We start from the raw sequence: 22,830 nt of genomic DNA on the forward strand, positions 1-22,830 counted from the left end.
CCTGTTCTCTCCATAGCATCCAGGAAGGAGTCTGAATACTGAAGCACAACAATGGACTACAGCTGGAAACACATGCTAAGCTAGATGGATGCTGGACTGTACTGGACTTTAATATAGAGCATAAACTCTGGGCAGTGACCCTCACCCTGGCCCTACTAAAGACAAGACTGGACTTTTTTCCATGGCGAGATGAATGGAGATGGGATATGAGGAAGTCAGGAGGGGAACCGCCCTTAATTGTACATCATCAATAAACCATACCCCAAAGCCCCAGTCTCCCATGTGAGTCTCAAGAAATTCTTTTCCTTATGATACAGCAAGAACCCATCTTCCACCAGTAACAGAAAGGGTGACTCTGAAAGACTAGAGAACTAGGGAGACACACTGGGTAATAATGCACATGGGATCTCTACTCAGACATATTCAGTTTCTCATGTATTTAAAACTCCTATTTTGGATTTAATATGTAATGAGAAAGAATGAATTAATTTAATTACAGGCTCTAACCACACTTTTTAAAACACTATTTTAAGATTAGGGGACATTATGTGTATATAGGTGCTCCTTTAAGACTTGAACCTTAACATTTTAATTAACTTGATTTTTAATAATTGATGCTATATTCCTTACCTTATATTTATAAGATTACTTATGTGATTAGGGTAGTAGCATTTTTAAAAAGACAATCCATAAAACACTGAGTAGATCTCTTCCCACCTCTCCTCACTTTGGCGGACAATGAAGCAATTTTAAAGAACCTCTGTAGCTAGAATTAAGGGCCTCCGAAGTATGTCCCAGCTCATAAATAACAATTAAAATTCACTCCTTCAAATGTTAAACTGTAATTCAAATATTGTAATAATACTTTTTAAAGAGAAAATAGAAAAGCTGTAAATAAAAAAAAGAATGAGCTTGTTCAGTTTTCTGGTCTTCTAGTACTGATAAACCAACTAAATCATGCCTCTGTTTCTCTGATTTATAGTTATTGTTTCCCAAAGGCAATTTTCAAAGCAAGGAGAAACAATGACTAACAAATCTAACAGCGTTGTTGTAATGATTGAGGTCTACAGATAGCCATGTTTATCTAACTGGGTTTTAAAATCCATCTTCCTGCCATATTTCCTAGCTCTTACAGCCAAGGCTTTTAATATGGTCTTCACGGACAGGCTTCAAGCAAATCTGTGAACCCTTTGAAGATGTACATGAACTCTGTTGTATGTCTCTCCCCTCACCCCTTGCAAACTCTTGGGAAACTGAGGTTCTGATGATTCTGACTTGTTGAAGATAAGCTATGTATTTTGAAATTTTAAACAATGTTAACGGAGGATGCCCACCTGGTCTTCACCTTTGGAAGACATGGACTAAATGTCCCATTGTTAGACATTTAGGTTAAATGAACACAAAAATATTTTCAGAGTTCTCCTTAGGTTTAAGATAAATTACATAGGATGGGACTGCAGGGTAAATTAAGTGAAAATTAAAAATTTTAATACTCTTGATACATACTGCCTAACTGCCAGCCAGAAAATTTGAGTTTACATCTTTTCCAAAACTGTGTGAGAAGGCTCATTATCTCACACTTACACATGACTATATAATTTTAAACATTACATGTATATTGTTTTGACTTGCATTCCTTACTGTCACGTATCTTCACATTCCATTGGTCAAATACATTGATCCTGTCAGAATAGAGAGAAAACAGTCAATATCTTCTTAGACTACTATTATTACATATGTTATGCCATATATACAACTCATGAAATGTTAAGCTTTCTGTAAGCCATGAGTCTACTCTGCGCTGGACAGTTGTTCCCGTATTTCATTTAATCCTCAAAATAAGTCAGTGTTATTATTCTCAGTCCAGGTTACTTTGAGATGGACTTTGAGATGTTGGGGAGAGTAGCCCAAGTGACAGCGACGAGTTGAAGAGTTGCGATTTGAGCCAGGATCTCATACTCCTGTTAACTAACCAGAGTTAAGCGGAAGCAGGAGGGGAAACACCATGTGCAAAAACAGGAATGAAAACCTAACCCCACACAAACCAAAAAACAAAACCACCAAAACCAGAATTCCTTCCAGCATACAGTTTTCTTCTTTAGAACTTCTGAACAAGTTCTAAATTAAAATAAATACAACTTAATATAATTAAAAGCCGTAAGTCTCTATTATCCAGTTCCTCCCCCTCTCACCGTTGCAAATGTTCAGGACAACCTCTTTGCAAAAGGAAATTGTCTAACTGAGAGGGATATATAGTTATTTCTAAATTTTCCAGAGCGAGGGCGGCTAATTTTCACTTTAAGTCCTGAGAAACCAAGATAACCACACTCATAGCACCTGCGCTTCCGGGTCTAGGCGGTGGAGGAAAGACGCATGCGTCGAGCACGTTCTGGGCCACACCTCCTACAAAAACGCTTTGCGCAGGCGCGGGGGCAGGTTAAAGGAGGGTCGGGCATCAGCTGACTTTATCCCTGCGTCTAGCCTACCCCCCGACTCCCGGGCGACCCTGCAGCGGGGTCGTCCCTTCAGTGCCAGCGCCTGGACTGCGTACTTCGTGACGCTGTCCTCGGGCCTGTTCGCGCCGTAGCAGCTCGGGATTGCACAGCAATAAGCGAGCAGGTGAGCGACCCTGGACGTGCAGCCCCAGGCCCCTTTCCGGAGCCAGGCCAGTTGAGGCACGGTGGGAAGAGCCGAGGGGCAGGAGGGGAGGCCGCGGGGGAGCTGACCCTGCCAAGCGACTGGTTAGGAGCTCGGGGCTGTGTTGATGGAGGTGTTGTGCCACCTCCTCCTAGTCAGAGCCAGCCTTCTGTCAAGGGGCTCTGGCTTCGGCTTCGGCTCCGGCTCAAGCCTGACGCCCCGGGTTGATTCCAGGCCGCCATACCTAGTGCAGCCCGGTGGCCCCTCTTTCTGCCCTTCTCGTGTTTTCCTGCACCATTGTCTGGATCTTATTTTTAACCTTTCCAGAGTAGTCTGTATGCTGGGTTTTGTTTTGTTTGTGTAGCCGACGAGAGTGACTGGCTTCCTTCTTTGTCACAGAAAATCATGACCCTTTTAAATTGGATGGAGTGCTGTACTTATTTTTTCCCACTTCATGCTGAGTCTGAGATCCATGTTGGGTTTTAGTAAATTAAAGACTTCCATAAAAGATTAAAAAACAATCAAACAAAAACACTGAGCACGGGAAAGAGAAGGGGGGCCTAGAACCTCTCTGTACGCCAACCAGCCTCCAGGAATAAAAGTGGTTAAATTCATCAGTGCTCTGAGGAAAATCTGGTAGGAAGGGCAGGAATATCCAGTACCTAATAAAGTTGCGCTTGTCCTTAGCGTTTAAACAAACACCTGTCATAGGCAGAATCAAGGCAACTGTTTGACAGCCACTGGTTCTGCCTTCCGTGTTTTTCCTCCCTAAGGCATTCCCGTGTGGGTACTGTGATGTTTTCATTGCGGAACCACTTGTGCCTGGCAAGTACTGGTTTGGCTGAGCTTCAGTGTCATTGAAACAAATCAAGACAAAATAATGCATTTGTAGAAGTCATAAATTATTCATATTTTTGAACTTAACACGGATAATGTGTACATAGTTTTTAAATAGTGAAAATAAGCATCTTTACTCATCATTCTCTAATTTTAAGTTTGTCTACTAGTTGAATAGTATTTTTTTTTACCCTGCTGCTTACACATGGATGCCAGTCCATTTTTAAAAAGCAAATTTGTACATTGAAATTATTTTGAGGGTCAGATTTCTTTTTTCAAATCAATGAAAAATTTTAAAAGAAATATAATTTCTCTCTATAAATGTCTATAATCTAGTTTTAGGAACTAATAAAAGGCATATAGTCAAATTTAGAAAAGAAATTTTTAAATTTTGCTTTATCTTTATTAATTTTTTTCCTCAATATCAGCAGATGAGATCATATTGATAGGGGAGTCAAAGGGTTGGAAAATTTTAGTTTAAGGGAAATAGTTAATAAGCCTAATAGGTAATGCATGTGTTAAAGCTGTTGTTTCAAGGAACTGCAGGTAAGGCCCACCACTCCCAGGAGAGAGAGCCCACCTCCTAGGGCACAGCTAAAGATTACTGCCTGGGGAACTAGTGGAAGCATCTGGACCATTGTGTTCCAGGGAGAGACAGACCACCACCCACCCCCACGCCCCCAACAGCTAGCTAACTGCCCAGGGCAAGAATGCTGCAGTTTTTTTGATTTTTTTAAAATCGAATTTTCCCTGAATTTCAAAACCCCTCACTGCACTTTGTTTTCTGTTATAAAAAGGCTAGCTTGGAAGGGAAATGTAAGGGGCCCCCTCTTCTCAGATCACCAGCCATCTGAACTAAGTGCCCATAAAAATTCAATCCCTGTCTCTGCTTATTGGGTTTGGTGTGTGACAGGAAGCATGAATGCCAGTTTTTTTCTGGTTTCAGTATCACTTCAGTTCTTTTCATTCTCAAAATTGCATGACCTTCCTGCAATGTTATTGCATTATCTACCTGCAGAGGCTATTTTTATGTAGGTAGTAATACTAATTACATATAGATTTAGAAATAGGCTTTAAATTTGTATTTAATATTTTCTGTTGTTTTTGATACTATCTTCCTAAATGTTTGAAGTTACTGTTCTATATATTTCTGTTTTGTATGTGTAGGTTATATTCAATATTTTGAATGTTAATTTCATTTTTTAACTCTGCCAACTGCTGAATAAGAGAAAAAAAATGTAGGATGTGGTTTTTGAGTATTTTTTGTTGCAAGTGTGTAAATGTTTAAAGCAAGAAATTCAAGGTCAAGGGGGATTGTAAATTTTACTTATCACAAAAAAGCATGAATTTTAAATGATGAAGAAAATACTACTTTGAATTTACTTGGCAGTACATATAATATCCAGCTGTTATCTGCCCAAACCAACTTTCGCCTTCAGTGCCAAGTGTTTTAAAGGTAGAACGTGGTTTTGTTTTACTCTAAGAAATGTGAAGCCTGCATGTTACTTTTTAGAGAAACTAAAGGAAGTATAGGCTTGTCAAATCGTAAGCCTGTACAAGTTGTTGGAAAGCCCATTCTCACCACAAGTCTGGTGTGATAGCTTTTGCAATATTTTTTTAGAAAAAACAGTTTTGGACTCCAGTAAATGGCTCCCTTGTTTCACACATTACTTTAATCGAATATAATTCTGATCCCCAAAGTAATTTTTTGAAAGTTTATTTACTAGAGAGAGGGGTAAGGAGGGAGAAAGAGAGAAAAACATCAACATGTGATTGCTTCTTATGCATCCCTGACTGGGAGCTGGCCCACAACCCACACATGTGCCCTGACTGGCAATGAAACTGACGCCCCTTTGGTTCACAGGCTGACACTCAATCCACAGAGCCACACCAGCTAGGATCTAGTCCCCAAAGTAATTTGAATGTTTGAATGAACATTCCTTGTAGCTTTTTTTTAAAATGAATTACCCATATTTTGCCATGTATAATGTGCTCCTATGTATAATGCACACCCATGGTTTTGGCCCAGACTTTCAGGGGGAAAAAAATCTTTCATTTTAATTTTTTAATTTATTTTTTATTCATTTATATTTAGGTACTTGTTTTCTGTATTATAAAGGGCATTATTTTGCATACAGATATCATTATGGCTTGCTAGAGTTACACTTTTAATGCATAAGCATAAATAAAAATTACAAACATTTACATAGATAATAGAATTAGTACACATATAATACACATTCTTGTTTTTCCGTCGAGAATTTGGGCAAAATGTATACATTATACATGGCAGAATACAGTAGATTGGTATAAATATCCCATAATGTTCTTGAGTATACATTTTTTTTCCTGAATTTTACTCTTAAGATTATTCTCTTTCTTTAGACATGGGGAAGTCTTTTTCTCATTTGCCTTTGCATTCAACTAAAGAAGATGCTTATGGTGGAGTTGCATCGACAGAAAACATGAGGAATGGACTCGTTAGTAGCGAAGTCCATAATGAAGATGGAAGAAGTGGAGATGTCTCTCAGTTTCCGTATGTGGAGTTTACAGGAAGAGACAGTGTCACTTGCCCCACTTGTCAAGGAACAGGAAGAATTCCTAGGGGTATGCGCATTGTTTTCCCTTTAAAGAATGATTCCAGGCATAGAGGAGCTACACGAAGAGGGATGTTATATAATAATGAGTCAAATAGGGGGAAAAACAGTTGATTGCATATCATTAAGGAAGTCAGAGGGAATAATTCCCACGTTTGTAGGCTACTTTAGGAGCAGTGGCAGCAATAGAAATGGTAGGAGTACCTTTGTGCTCTTCTCATTTCCTGCTTGGTCAGAGTTGATATGTGACCTGGAGAGGCCCTGGTGGAAGGGCAAAGTGGCAGTGTAAAGTCTAGCAGAGTCTCTGATAGATGCCTTGGGCTGGGGAACCCTGGGGCATTACATTTGAGGTCAGTTACCTGAGAATGAAATAGCAAAGACCCTGAAAAGAGCAGCTAGACTAGGAGGAGGAAATCTGTGCCTGTGGTATCCTGGAAGACAACTGTAGAACATATACTGAGAAGGAGGAAGGAGTGATCAGCTATCTTAGATGCTACTGACAGATGAATTAACATGAGGACTGAAAACAGACCTTTGGACTTGGTGATGTAGGACTACTGGGGACCTTTGAAAAGCAGGTTTGGTACCCTGCATAAGTATGGATATCATGTAAAGAATGGGATCAAGAGAGCATAGGAGAAACAAAGTTACATAGTGGGAAGATAGTTTTTCAGGGGTTTGGGGATACTGTGTAGAAAAGAGAAGTGGTATAACTAGAAAGGCCTTTGAAGTCAAGAGGGATTTTTTAAGATGAAGTGAATATATTTATATGCTAATGAGAATGATCACGGAGAAAACACTGGTAATCAGGAGACGGGAGAATTATTAGATCTAGTGTACAAGTGCATAGGGCTACTCTGTGTGACAGAAGAGAAGATAGAGTGTGTGGGCACAGAAGTAGAAAGGTGGGTGGATATGGTATTAGGTGTGTCCAGAAGTTCTTTCTGCCACATCATGAGCTCAGAGTCTGGGGAAGAAGGAATTGGAGGTTTCAAAAGAGAGTTGAAGTTAGGAAATCGTGGTCTTGGAATGTCAGGTTGTGAGTGTGAACTAAGGAAATGTAGTATGATTGTTGGCATATTAAGGGCCACTTGAAATTAGTGATCTAAAATGAAACTAGTGAGCATAGTTGTATGTTTTTGTCTGTCCACATGTAACTGTGTGGATATATGCATAGTAGTTAAAGGGTTGGTTTTAACCAGGATTGTAGTTTAGCCAAATGAATGCTACCAGGCAAGGTGCAATATTTATATACACAGAGAGAGACATATATACATAATGTATATATTTATATGTGGGTGTGTTGGGGGTAGTGTAAATGAGGGGAGCATTGCAGAAGGGTCTGGGAGGAATGATTGAAGTTTTATGGAAAGTTTTAAAAAAGAATTCGACCATGGTGCTTCAATAGTTAATACAGATAGATTGGAAAGTTGGTATTTAAAGATTTGTTTTATCTATTAAAGTATGTGGATTTAGATCAGCCCAAGAAATAAATGATGTATTTTGAAGTGACTGAATGTAGAGGGGGGTGTGGCCTAAGAGAGTCCTGTAAGCCTCATACAGGGGCTCTTGGAGCCTGAGACTGAGTGTGTGTCAGTTGTGGTTTTCAAGGGGGTGGCAGAGGAACCTCTGTAGTTACAGGGGTGTTAGGATACAGAGAAAGTTATGTTTCTTCTGCTCTCATCCAGATAACCAAGTCAGAGTCTTAAAGGAACACTGTTGACTTGAAGAAAAGTTTGGTGAAAAGTATTTTATTTTAGCAAAGAATTACTCTTTCTCATTCTGTATACTATTCCAATCAGCTAGATCTCTAGGTATGAAAGACACAGTTATTGGCCCTGGAATGTAACTTCTACTGGATAATATTTGAAGATTTTGAGAGCAGTTACATGGTATTTTGATCATTGCAAATCAGACTTCATTGCAGAGCTACTATATTTCTACTTAATCATGTTAATAAATTTTTAAACTTCTTTCACTTTTAGGGCAAGAAAACCAGTTGGTGGCATTAATTCCATATAGTGATCAGAGATTAAGGCCAAGAAGAACGTAAGTGATTCTCAGAAAGTAGCAAATTTTTATGTTCTCTTTTTGTATTTTTCAAAGTATGCATAATAATTACTCTAGTTAACACTATTAAAAGAAAAAATGCCATCAGATTATTAAGTTATGCTCTCATATGCTTTGTGTCATTAAAAAAAAAAAGAGAATCCCAGTTGGAGTAAGGTCATGAAAGCAGCATAGTATCTGAATCTTCTCAAATTCATTTAATGAAAACAGACTGACCTAGAATAGGAGTAGAAAACACACATGGAGAAAACATGTTTATTTTAAAAACAGGTGTTAAGGTGTTTCCCAAGCCTTAAACACAGCTCTTCAAACCATGATGATAGCAAGGACCTAACATGCAGAGCAGCTGTGTGGAAGTTGCGAAGAGAAGCAGATGGAGAGTTCCTCAGAGTCCTAAGGCCCCTGATACCAAAGCAGATACCGTGCCTCAGAAGAGGATCCCAGAAGACTTTCAGCAGATACTTCGAAGAATAACCTGTTAAAATGGGAGGACTCCTCATGCTCGAGCTTGGAGAGGGTGCAGAGGAGGCCACAGAGGTCAACTGAAGGGCCACAAGAAGATCAGCAGGAACTGGAGCATCCTAAGCCCTCAGAGACCTGAGGGAAACTCAGTAAAAAACTTAAGAAAAGGACAGGCACGTCCTAAGGAAGAACATTAGTGAGTAGAATCCAGTTTGCAAGAATATAGATAAAGGAAAGAAAAGGTTCAGAAACTGGAGAAATCTCAGGAGTATAGAAGCAGGTATACATAGTAGCCATCTTTTTAAATACCTTTCATAACAACAGGATGGCTATAAACTTGTGGTGAAATTGATGAGGCAAGTAGATATGTCATTTTCAAAAGCTTCAGAAGTGGTTCTGATGAGCAGTCACTTCACGGAATCATGATGGCAAAATTGACCGGTGAAAATTCCTCTGCAGTGAATTCAGGAGGGAGTCTCGAAATCAATATATTTTGAAAACTCCCTATCTTAATATTTAACATGCAGCCTGGTTTGGGAATCACTGCACTTATGTTTTATCTATAATAAGTCTGAAATCCCAGTCTTCACTAAGGTGAATACATCTTTTAAGGAGAACATTTTAACACTTAATAGACTCAAACCCAGCCCTACTCAATACTTATATAATGTAAAAAGTTGGTAAAATATAGTGCTAGCATAGTAGGGGGGAAATTCAAGTTGAAAATATTCTAAATATTTCATTATGTAATTTGTGATGCACATATGTATATTTAAATTCTCCATTCTTCCCCCAGAAAACTGTACGTGATGGCTTCTGTGTTTGTCTGTCTGCTGATTTCTGGGTTGGCTGTGTTTTTCCTTTTCCCTCGCTCTATCGACGTGAAATACATTGGTGTAAAATCAGCATACGTCAGTTATGATACTGAAAAGCGTACAATATATTTAAATATTACAGTAAGTAAAAGTTTACATTAAAAATACTTAACTCCATTCCTTTATGATGATAAGCAGCACCTTTGTCCCTGTTGAGAGAATATGGAATGTGACACTGGTTGGTTGGCTTACTGTATGTCTACTATTGGATATTGCCCTTCTCTGTTATTTCTGGTTCTGCTGAAAGCGGTGAATAATAAATATTGACAGTTGTGGATACAGAATCATTTAGCATGTGAAGATGCATTTAGGAGGGTAAATGAATTAAACAATACCTAGCAAAAAATATATTTACAGTCCGTTTACTTTTCAACATTTGATCCCAAATTTGAGACCATTGTGAATTGGAATCACAGAAGTTGGGTCCACCTGTTACCTGAGTGTAGAAGTGATGCACCTGCATTTCTTTCCAGTCAGACAGACTTGATTCCATTCCATTTCTTCTCCACAGTGACCTGGTGGAAATTTCTATTTGTGTATAAGTTAAAATACCAATTTCTTTTAAACAAACTTACTTAAGGTACTGTTTAACATTTTATATGGCCTTTGTATTTGTTAGAATAAGTAATCGCTTACTATACTAACATTGAGTAAAAGATAAAACTTAAAAATTTTATTTTATTTTTGCTAAGGTCACAAATACATTTTCTAACATTCATTTTTCTGTATTCCTGTATCATTTCTGGGCCTTATTTTTTTCATTGTGTGTTTATTGTAGCATATTCTGTACATAATATTCATGTGTAAAAGCAAATAATTGGTTAATTTAATGTTCACTAACTTTTTCGTTAAAACTTTTATTTCTTCTAATAATGAAGCATTGCCCTAACTGAAGTCATTTTTTTAATTAGTTGAATGCATATTTGTTTTGCTTATTTTCAGAAAACTTGTACATTTTTGGCCTGCTTTCTTTTGCAGAACACATTGAATATAACGAACAATAACTATTACTCTGTGGAAGTTGAAAACATCACTGCACAAGTTCAGTTTTCAAAAACAGTTATTGGAAAGGCACGCTTAAACAACATAACAAATATTGGTCCCCTGGATATGAAACAGGTAAGCTTCATTCATGAAATATTTTGGAGAAGTCAAATGAGCCTCAGCTTTGTTTATCATACTCACATAAAAGAGGTGAGGGTGTCCTCAAAAGCTTGCCTTTGAAATGGATCTCATGAGTGTGTACATGAGAAAGTCTTAGCATCAGACTTGTAAAGGGGGAGATTTCTGAACTCTGAAGTTGTGAAGTGTATCTGTAATAGTTGATTTTACTTGATTGATCCCTATTCTGTATTTGTTTATTTTCATTTTTTGCCTTTCAGATTGATTACACAGTACCTACTATCATAGCAGAGGAAATGAGTTATATGTAGTAAGTTCTGAGTTTTAATAATTTTCTGTCATTAAATTATAAACTCTGTCATTTATAACTATAATTATAAATTATAAAGTCTATAAAGAATTAAATATGTATATAGATTTAATATTCCATAATCTTAGTCACAAGACCACATTTTTAAATATTCCTTCTGGCTTTTGCTGATCTCTGTTCTCTCTTTTCAACATACCTAACATTTATATACAACATCTGTACACAAAAAATTATTTTTAGTTTTTAGAATTTAGATCATGTATACCTTGTCACTTTTTTTAATGCTTTTTTAAAAGATTTTATTTACTTATCTTTAGAGGGGAAGGGAAGGAGAGAAATATCAATGTATGGTTGCCTCTCATGAGTCCCCTGCTGGGAACTGGCCTGCAACTCAGGTGTGTGCCCTGTCTGGGAATCAAACCACAATCGTGTGGTTCACAGGCCCGCGCTCAATCCACTGAGCTACACCAGCCAGGGCACCTTGTCACTTTTTGTTTACTGTGTTAAGAGAACCATATTCTTTTATACCCTATTATTTATTGATGTTTTATTGTAGGAGGATTAATAGTGTATAATAATACTCTATTGAAGTTCTAAAGCTTTTAAATTGGTTCTAAATGATTAACTCCTATTAAGTAAAACAGTGATAAATGTTCATCATCTTTTGATATTGATCTGATATAGAATTTCAGAGTAACAAACTAGTTAGTAAATTTCAAAAGGTGAACAAAAAGTAGAAGTAAATTGTGGCATGTTAAAACAACTTTACGACCGCAATAGCAGAAAAGCATATTTGCCTTTAGAGTAAGAATTCATGAAAATATTAATCTTTATTTGAGATACTAAAAATGCTCAACTAAAATGCTTATATACATCTTAATAGTATCAACTTTAGCATAGGAAGAATTGTAATTAAACTTTTAAATTTATGATATTATAAATCTCATTTACTCACATTCTTTCCTCTTTAACAGTGATTTCTGTACACTGAATTACATCAAAGTGCATAACATAGTACTCATGATGCAGTGAGTATGAGTTTTTGTCTAAATCTAAGATTTATAATGTTGGCTTAGAGCAGTGATTTTCAACCAGTGTGCCACAAGAATTTTTAAATTTTTAAAACATGTACTACCTGACTTTTGTCAGGGGCACTGACCTCTTTTATTTGTCCATTTATTTATTTATTTATTTAGAAGGGGGGGAGGGAGAAAGAGAGGGAGAGAAACACTGATGTGTGAGAGAAACATCTGTTGCCTCTCGCTTGCCACCAACTGGGGATCTGGCCTGCAATCCAGGCATGTGCCCTGACTGGGAATCGAACTAGCAACTTTCAGTCCGCATACTGGCAATCAGTCCACTTAGCCACACCAACAAGAGCAGCACCTGATTTTATAAAGTCAATTTGGAGCATAAAGAGTAAGTAATTACTGCAATTATTTTTATAAATCAATCAAAATTATACCTATTTTTTGTCAGATTGGCCAAAACTATATTTTTTGGTGTGCTGCAGAATTTTAGTAATTACTTTCTGTGTGTCATGAGATGAAAAAGGTTGAAAATCGCTGGCTTCTAGCATATACAACATTTTTAAAATGCCATCTCAATTGGTTTTCAAGTATTATTACAAGTGTGCTGTGACATCCAATAAATATTACCCTACTTTACAAATGAGGACATGGGAGTTCAAGAAGTAGTTCAGGATCATATGGCTGCTGAATAGTGAACCCGGACCTGGTAAGAACTCAGGAAGATGGCAGTGTCTGGGGCAGTGAGGAGGAATGAACTCAGTGTGCAGTTCCTTGCTGCCTGTGATAAATGATCATTAGCATTAGTGAGGAGAAGTGCTGTTACTGGTTTGTAAGTTGGGTGTTATCCTAAGCTGTTAAAACACAGTAGGTTATAGGTTTAATATTTGGGCCATGAGCTGACATTTGATTAACCCTTTTCTTATGATGGGAGACCTATGTGGTTTTTAATCGAGTAATGAACTTACAGGGGGTGGGCAAAAGTAGGTTTACAGTTCACATGGAAAGTAATTAAATAGTAAATACTAATACAAGAATAAACTGTTTCACGTACTCACAACTGTAAACCTCCTCTCGACTTACTTTTTAAAACAAAATATTACATTTGTTGTATGTTACTTGGATGGGGCTGGCTCAGCCTGCATTTCTGTCACCAGTTGGGGAAATAACCTGAGAGACCCATGACCAGAATGTGAAACTGTCATTAATCAAATAGTCTCTGTCTGGAGAGAATTTTGATGGATAAGAATATTCTCATTTTAGAAAACTTTTTATATGTAACTATTCAGTACTTCTCTCCATTTTCTTTAACTTTTAGAGTCACTGTGACAACATCCTACTTTGGACACCCTGAACAGATATCCAAGGAGAGGTACCAGTATGTGGACTGCGGGAGGAACACAACCTACCAGCTGGGGCAGTCTGAGTATCTGAACGTGCTCCAGCCACAGCAGTAGAATCGAAAGAGATGCAGCTACAGGAGAAATCCCTATTGATATTTTTTAAACGCTGAGGTACTTACTCCCTGATTGATCTTAAATTGAACAAACCTAAAATAGAGCTAAAAGTCTGTGGACTTGCAGGTTCCTGCAGCTCTTCACTCTGTGTTCATGACATTTGTAACAGGATCCCAAATCTAACTTTACTGATTGGTTTTCTTCTCTCTGCCCCCACTCCTCCAAGGGGGAAACTGAGACTTTCGCTACAGGACACCTAAGTATTTAAAATTCACAGCTCCAGTCACTACTGAAAACATAAGTTTGGTGATGCACATAATTTGAGGAACTTTATTTCTGAAAGATTTTATAGACTATTACCTGGTAGCCTGTTCTTTATGAAAGACTTTTAAGGAATAACCTTTTTTTCCCTCTTATAAATTTCCATTGCTGCAAGGCAGTATTTCAACTATATGGTATTTTACCTTTTAGCTAAATGTTTTTAGTTTTTCATTTGTTGAAATTCTACTCAATTGCGTTTTTTTTGTCCTAAAGTCTCTAAATAATGTTTCACATGTCTTTCCATTTTATAGTTTTGTGAAAATTTTGTGTAGTCTTCAAACACAGTTAATGTACAATATTGTAGATAAACTGCATGGCTTTTATACAACTTTAATAAATATCAAATAAAGTGACACAGATTCAAAGTAAAGTAAGTAGCTCATAAATATAAAACAGGAAATGGAATTCAGAAACCTATGGAATGTGAATGTTTCCATTTACATACTAGATCAGGCATAAGGTAGACTTTTTGGAATAAATTATTTTGATGCTCCACTTCTTTTTAATGTTGCTTTTCATACTAGAAATTGTGAAGATACTTCACAACTATTCGGTACCCAAGTTACCAATTTTATGAATGCTTTAGGGGTGGAAATTATTTCTTTGGTTGAAATTATTCAAGAAATCATATTATTAAATGATGGTGGCTATATGAAAATAAAACCTGTATTATGATTTTAAAAATTCAGTTGCTTTGTACATCATATGGATATCATGTGCCTAGCAGTTACATTTTTAAAGTTTTTACTTTAGGTTTAAATTTTATTTAAAAAGTTTTTTCAAGTGTAAATTATTGACTTATTCACTGTGTTGTTTTATACTTTCAGTACCATTTACCAGTTGGGCTTTTTGCCTTTTCACTTACTAAGGTCTAAGTACCTTTTAAAGGCATACTGCTGAGTGTAGGGGCTGAGTGTGATACCAAAAAAGGGGGGTGATTTCAGATTAGTTTCTTTATGTTCCCCAGTAACAGAAATCAGGTTCCCCCTAACCTTCTCCTCATAAGTGCCTAACTTAGGTCCAAAACTTACTCTTCATCAGTCTGACGCTCAACTTTAAACATATACTGTATTTAATTATTTAATTATTAATAGTCAATTATTTAATAATTAGTAATTACCAGTAGTTGATAGTTATTTAGTAATTATTTATTATGAAGCCCTCCTTCTGCCTTTAGACACACTCTGGTCTCCCTTTTGTTTCCATATTATTTTCTCCCAAGTTTTCCCAGAAAAACATTTAAATACATAGGTAGAATGCTCTGCCTTTTTTTTAAACTACTCTGTCTTCCCTTAATTCATTCCTAATTCACTCATTCTTGTTGTTAACTAAATGTCACCCCTTTACATATATTATGGACTTCATAGTCAAACCCACTCTTTCTTTTAATTTTTCCTTTATTTGGACCACTGTCATTCTTGAAACTGCACACTTCTCTAGTGTATTGACTCTATTTGTGTTTTGTCATTCTCATTTCATTTTCCTTCACTATCTTTTGATGTCTTTTAACCAGTATTATGTAGACCCTCTTTTGCCTCAGAATTTCTACTGCCATGTCTTCAACAATCATCTATATTAGGGCTTCCAAATCTGTTTCTACATACTGGACTGATCCCTCATCTAGTTTTTCATTTAGCTAGTGACTTAGAGACAATAGTAATTCAGTGAGTAAGTGTAAAACCAAAAAATGTTTTTATCATTTTTTGGTTTTGTTCACAATTTCTTCTCATGCTTATTTACTTGAAAATAACATTTATTTCTTCAGAATGATCCTTCAGACAGGTCTTTTACAAAAATCAGTCCTGATTTATTTTCTTGCTTTATTATCTTTTAATCTTAGAAAATTATATAGGATAAATTAAATGGATTTTTCTGTTTGTGCTTCTAATATTCTTTTAGAATAAATTCATAGTATCTACTGAAGAGGCAGGAAAGTGAGGGAACCTTTTCTTTCCATGACTTGGTTTGAGTGGTTTTTTTCCTTCATCCTCTAAATTAAAAACTTACACCTATTTTCTGTGAGTTTTAAGTCAGAAAAAAACTAGAATTTAAAATAAGTAAAAAACCAGTGGTAGAGAAATAAAGATCATCTATGACTACTTTCAGAGAGCATTAACTAAGTACCACAATTAGCTTAAAACAGTAGGCTGTGAAGTAATGAAACTATAGAAACACATTCAGGTAAATTCGACTTACAACCACTTTTTAAAAAATCTGGAAAGAATGAGTGAAGTTCATCTTTTCTTAGGTCATTGTCCTATTTAGTTTCTTACATGGTAATAGGATAGCTATCAATGCATTTTTTAAAACTGCTCTCAGACTTTATCTGAAGGACATGGTACAGATGTTACAAATTTTTTCCGATACTTCCAAGAATAACTTCCTCTCAAATTACACTTTTAATAGACTGATCATTCTAACCAAGCATCATACTGCAACAAGCCTCGTGTGTTGATATTACATGTATATATAGCACTGTGTCCTTCTCAGAGCTCTTTTATGTGTTTTTCTCATGTGATTTCTTATAGCCCTATGAGTCAGGGGAGGTAGGGTGGTGGGATTCTCGTCTTTTAGAGAGGGAGGGAGAGGTGTGGAGAAGTTGAGGGACTTGCTGAAGTTATTAAGTAGTTTGACAGGCCAAACCTAGTCTTTTTCTCTCCCACATTTGTGCTCTATTCAAAATATCCATCGGAAAGTCTGTTGATTCAGCTTAGTATGATCACAAACTAGAAAAACTGTTCACATGCTTAATAGTAACAATCAAAATCATGTTGGTGGGTAACTTTAAGTTGGTACCTGAAATATTTCAAATGGGAAGTGAACACAAGTAAAATATTTTGGAACATAATCTATAGCTTAATATTTCTGTAAAATTTAGTACTTGGTCATTCCAATAAAAATATGACTGATACATCATCAGAAACTATTTACAAATAATACAGATTTTTGAGATTTGAAATACGAACAGTATGAAAATTAGATACCAGATAAATTGTGTGAAATTGCTAAAATGGTCACTTTATTGTACATAACATGTAAATGACTGGTTTTGTTTGTGTACGGTTTTTCTATGCCTTCTTTGTTTTTTTAGACCAATGAAGTGATTCTCTAAAAATTCATGACAAGAAAATAAAACTCACTTTAGATCCTCTGAATTGTAGTTTGGAAATGACGCAGTGCATTGCTGAAATGTATAGGAAGTGACTACCAAAACACAATAAAAGTAACCCAGAAGGCTTCAAATGTTAGTCTAATGAAGACTTTGTGGTTCTTAGCCTTATTGTTATGCAGTAAAATTCTGGATATTTCATTGGAGGGCATGTTTCCAACTCTCCCATGCTATTTGTCTTTTTTTTAAGTTCTTAAATAATCCTTTATATGATGATTACATCTTATTTAAGAAAATAATTTTTTAGGTACTTGATCCCCAAAATAAGTCACTGCTTAGTGTAGCTAATATTAATGGTTCCTTACTGTGTCACATACTATTTAAATCTTGTATGTGCTTTATGTAACTCCTTAGAAGAGCACTCTAAGGTAGATCCTGTGGTTGCTTCCCATTTCATACCTGAGAAAACTGAGTTTTGGGGAAATTAAGAAATATGGGTAAGTGGCAGATTCAGGTTCACAACAAACGCTGTTTGACTCAAGCATTACTGCTCTTACAGGTAGCATATTTTCTTTCTAATCTCTGAAAATGTCTTATTTATAAAAATACATTGGTTGTTGCACTTAGTACATATAAGACTTTGAGGGGTTTGAGAGAACCCTGATCCTTGAACAAGGAGGGGAAGTTAGGGAAACCAACGTCCCACCCAGTGGAGAGTTAGCGTGTGAATACAGTGGGTCATCTGCATGTGGGGCTTCCAGCCACAGAGTTGATGAGCGATGTTGGTTTGAATGGCACTGGGCCGTTCGTGTGCAAATTGGCCCCTGCAGTTCAAACCCATGTTGTTGAAGGATCAACTATTTTCAAAAATACTATTAGGATATTCTACTATTTTGTAGATCTTTGGTATATTAAAATGTTTACCATTGGTTTTTAAAATATTCATATGTTAGGGTTTTTTCTTTTAAAAGATGAAACATTTTAAATTTACAAATACATGCCAATCTTTGACAAGCAGTATAAATTGAATTTCAAATCATTAGGTTGTAAGCCAAAAGTTGCTTACCATAATGTCATGACATTTAACTCAATATGTGGAAGCAGCAAATACTGGGCTTAACTATCTCTAAGAGTAATTAATTTGACTTATTTTGTAAAACCATTTTAAATTAGATGTTTATCTTAAACTTTTAAGGAAAAATGTGTTTGTGAAGATAGAGTAAAAAGACTGCTAACCATTATTTCTTTAAAAAGTTTATTTTTACATGAAAACAAAATATATTTAAATGTGCTATAATCAAATATTTCACTTCTCTGTCCCAGATTGACTTATTTCAAAGTAAAAATTTTCACTTCTCAGCTGAAATTTCTGATTAGAAGTACTAATATTTATGTATTTTTGTGCTTAGAATGTAAATTCCACAATGGATTTTTGAAATTTATTCTTAATTTGGATGAAAGCAAGTGATATATATATATATATTTGTAAAGTTATTATTGGGGAAAATGGTTATTTCATTTTTTCAAAACTACTAATATGATTGGTTATGTTTGTAGTTCTTTTTACATGTGTTTAGCACAGGCTCTAAATTAAAAAATATATATTGTGGTCTGTATTGACCCTAAAGTATTTCACAAATTAATTTAACATACATCTGTCAAGTTTTTCATAGCTAAATGTAGCTCTTCCAAAAGGAAGTTGCTGCCTTCTGCTTAATTACATTAAATGAAATGGATTTAAGAGAAATGTTTTCAGCATATTTTGTATACTAAAAAACAAAAAGGATTAGTAGTATCAGGCCAATGGCCAAGAGTTAATATTACTACCATGTAGACTGTTCAAATTCAAAGTGTTTCACTTTCCGAAGTCTGGGAGACACTGTATCAGCTGTATTGGGTGATTCTAAGTACTGTTTAGGTACTCGTCATCTTTTAACTATCGTGTGACATGGAACATATGCCAACTTGCAAAACATGCATAATTTCATTATGTGATGGTTTGTTTTAGGCATATAATATCAGCAAGACATGCCTTGTGTATTTTGTCTTATATTTCCATGTAGAACTAAAATAAGATTTTAGAAAATGAAATCCTTGCTGACTTGCTTGGTCAGATATTTGATTATGGCATTATTGGGTAGATTCTAATCCATGATTCTAATTGTGGAATAAAGAATAATATAGAATGTGAGACTATGTTTGGGCACTTATCTTTGTTTATGTTATGTATTAACCTCATCATAACACTGAGTTTCTGTGTCCAGTTCTGTAATTATAACTATTGTTGCTAATCATGTAACAAAATATGCTTATGATAGTTAAATGAATAGAAGTGCCCCAAAATGCTATTTTTAATTCACTTGTAACTGTTATTCTTGTAATTCTGTATGACACAATAAAATTTGTAAAAATTTTAGCATGGAAAAATAAAATTTGTAACAGTAAAGTGTCTTGGTTATGCTTTTGAGATTCTCTTTATAGAAACAAATCAGTGTAGATATTGAAAATCCTTTCACTGAAGGCTCTTCGATCCTTACAGTCTTCGGCCAAACTCCATGTTAGCGTCATCTTCGATTTCTTTCTATTTCATTCACTTTGCTTCTGATCCACTGCTGAATTCTATCCGTTCAGCCTCTCTAATTTCTCTGGAATCTGTCTCACACTTGAAATTTTTTTCCCTAGAAAATTATTTGGCCATATTATTAATCCTCAGATTTTACCTCTTTGAATGCCCAGCTTGAGTTTCCCATCCCCTCTCCCTCCAAATTTAGCAAAACAATTGGTGACCTTTGCCCCAGAATGTATACTTTTAAAAGAATTGCCCAATCACAAAGATTTTCTTTTTTAAAAAAAACATTTTATTTATGTACCTCTAGAGAAAGGGGAAGGGAGGGAGACAGAGAGGGAGAGAAACATCGATGTGCGAGAGACATCCATCGGTTGCCTTTCCTGTGCCCCCAACTGGGGACTTGGCCAGCAACCCAGGCATGTACCCTGTCTGGGATTAGAATCCACAACCTTTCAGATTGCACACAGGCAGGTGCTCAATACACCGAGAAACACTGGCCAGGGCTTGCTTTGGTATTTAAAATCAAAAAAGTTTTTGTTTTAAATGGAAACACTTTTTTCCATCTTGAGTTAGTGTTTTAATTGCAGTTTTAAACATCTTACATCAAGTAGCATGATCTGAAGTTGTGACAAAAAAGAAACAAATCCTGGTAGGATAATGGGAAAAATAAGATTACCTGGGTGTACTCTCCCTAGTCAATTAATCAAGGGAGGAAGAAGGATCAAGAGCAAATTCACAAGGGTTTGTTTTTTTCTGGTAGATTTTGGTTCCTCTGATCAGTGGTTTTCAGATTATCTTTAAGTTATAAAAGCTACTTTTTAAAACTTCCATAGAACCCCGATATATGACAAAACATAGCTGGTTGGATTTAATTGGAAGCAGAAGACCTGTAGTTCTGACTTCGCATCTTCCCAAGGCCCTCGAAGCCATTGGCCTGGAGTGTGATGTGAGCCACCGCTTTAGTGACACCTTAGAGCGATTCAGCAAAACCCCTTTGGTTTATAAGTGAAACATAGATCCTATGCAGAAGGAAACAAGCTTCAATTTATATTTACCTGTATGTTATAAATAGCTTTGAAAATGACAAGGAAAAACGTGACTTGGAATTTTCTGATTACTCCTGGTTTTTACATGTTTCAAATGGTGAGTATTCAAAGTAATCATTTTAAGGTTTTGAGATTTTGATCAATGTGTGGCATCTTAAAATGAGTTTATGAAGAAGATTCCAACAGTTATCTTCATTAATTCTAGATTCATGAATGTACTGATTTTTTAAAAATTACTTAAACTACAAAGAATACTGATCCCTAATATGTGTCAGATATTTAATTCTTAAATTTGAAAGAATATACTTCCCAAGCAAAACTGAATTTTCTGCCTTCTTGGTAATTTTGAACAATTATTTCTACTGTGAATAAACACAAATGGATACATCAGTGGTATCATGTAAATTTAAGAATAAGGTTAAAGGCAGACTTTTTCCTGGTATTTTCTCAAATCTCAAGTTCGTACCTGAAATTGTGTAATTTGAGTAAAATGCCTTTTATCCCAAAAGTTATTTGTTCACATATAAATTATTTTTTAATTAAACCCTTACTTAATTATATACTATTTTCAATTGTATCCTTACCACATAACTTTTGTGTTTTTTAAGTTAAGCAATATATAATTTCCTAAAATATTATTAGTAAATTATACTTACTTTAAAAACATCATCTTCTCCAACCAGTATCTTTTCTTCCTGTAATACTAGCTGACTATTTTATAAGTCTGTGCCTGATTAAAAAACAAAAAACAAGGAAAAAAGCAAGAATGCTTTCAACACCCCTACAAACACCATGGAATTTTCATTTTTCTTTTCATGCCTTTTATTTTTTTCCATAGCACCTATTACCATGTAAAATATTATAGATACCCATTTATTTACTGTCTGTATGACTATACTAGAATATAATAAACATGAGAACAGAGATTCTTGTCTATTTACTGCTTCAGCACTCAATTACTTATGTACATGTCTCAATGAAAGAAAACATTCAATAACATTTAGATTTATATAGAATTTTTAAATGCTTTACTATATTCGAGATCTTTTATTTGTCATAGTCAATATAAAAACATTGTTCAGAAATTTTTAGTAATATTTAAAAATTGAGGTGTGTGATGTACATTGTACTTTAAGACATAATGCACACTTAATAGACTGCAGTATAGTGTAAACATGACTTTTATATACAGTGGGAAACCAAGTAATTTGTGCAACTTTATTGTGATATTTACTTTTTTGCGGTGATCTAAAACCCACAATATTACAAGTTATATCAGTAAATATAGGGCACTGTATTTGACCCTGTGGGGGATACAAAGAGGAAAATAATACAGTCCCAACCTCAGAAAAGACAGGTTAGTGGCTATGACTCAAATGGGCTCCCACCACTATCTCTTGGGCACTTTACCCTCCATCAGTGTTCATCTCAGCGCAATGGTGGGGAAAAGCTGGTGCACAATGTAGTTTTGGGGGGGCAAGGAGAAGGATACAGGGTCCTCTCAAGCAGTAAGCACCCTTGTTGGTTTGTCCTAATTGGCTGAACAAATATTTTCTATGAATGCTATAGAGGGGAAGGGTTCAGAAACCCTTTACTTTAAGGAGATGATGAACAAAATAATTTCTATTTGTTAATAACACTGTCACATAAGGAAATATGTTACATATTTCCCAACTTGCATTAGAATACACTGTAGTGCCCTGGCTGGTGTGGCTCAGTGGATTGAGCACCAGCCTGGGAAACAAAGTGTTGCCAGTTTGATTCCCAGTCTAGGACACAGGCCTGGGTTGTGGGCCAGGTCCCCAGTAAGGGGTGTGGGAGGAGCAACCATACATTGATGTTTCCTTCTCTTCCTTCCCCTCTCTAAAAATAAAGAATCTTAAAAAAGAATAAACTGTAGTATTTATTAATGTCTTCCCTTAAGTCAACTCTGGGTTTTAACTTAGATTTGCTTTTATCATTTTTTTATTTATTGAAGGCAGAGAAGCATATTACTGGGTCCAGCATAAATTACACCACTTTTTTATTAGAAAACCTTTTATTATAAAATTATAACTATGTAATTCTGTCAATTAACAATGTAACACTCAAGCATGCCATATGACATTTTGGTGAAATGTTCCAATTAAAACTATAAATTATTACCCCCATATTATTTAGCAACCTACCAACCCCACCGAAGCAGGCGTTACTTCTGCCAGACCCTGTATTGTGCACATAACAATGTTTCAGCCAGTGAGGGACCACACACGAGGTGGTTCACCGCAAAGCCTCGGTGTGTAGTAGAGTGCGTACCTCTAGACTTGTGTTAAGTACACCCCATGATGTTCACACAGTAAAGAAATCACCTAATGGCACATTTCTCAGAAGGTATCCCTGTTATTAAGCAG

At 35.8% G+C, this 22,830-nt stretch overlaps 1 protein-coding gene across 1 annotated transcript; it reads left to right on the forward strand.

Moving 5' to 3' along the window:
• Positions 1 to 2,417: 2,417 nt before the first annotated feature.
• On the forward strand, positions 2,418 to 17,124 carry TMEM106B (transmembrane protein 106B). Its single transcript, XM_037167358.2, has 8 exons — positions 2,418 to 2,619; positions 5,860 to 6,081; positions 8,057 to 8,120; positions 9,400 to 9,559; positions 10,457 to 10,597; positions 10,861 to 10,910; positions 11,885 to 11,938; positions 13,257 to 17,124. Exons 2-8 carry the CDS (start codon positions 5,862 to 5,864, stop codon positions 13,393 to 13,395), a joined length of 828 nt encoding a protein of 275 aa, XP_037023253.1. The 5' UTR covers positions 2,418 to 2,619; positions 5,860 to 5,861; the 3' UTR covers positions 13,396 to 17,124.
• The last annotated feature ends 5,706 nt before the right edge of the window (positions 17,125 to 22,830 follow it).

This window comes from Artibeus jamaicensis, unplaced genomic scaffold (genome assembly GCF_021234435.1).
Source record: "Artibeus jamaicensis isolate MK-2021 breed Jamaican fruit bat unplaced genomic scaffold, CSHL_Jam_final contig_923, whole genome shotgun sequence".
NCBI classification, from domain to species: Eukaryota; Metazoa; Chordata; class Mammalia; order Chiroptera; family Phyllostomidae; genus Artibeus; species Artibeus jamaicensis.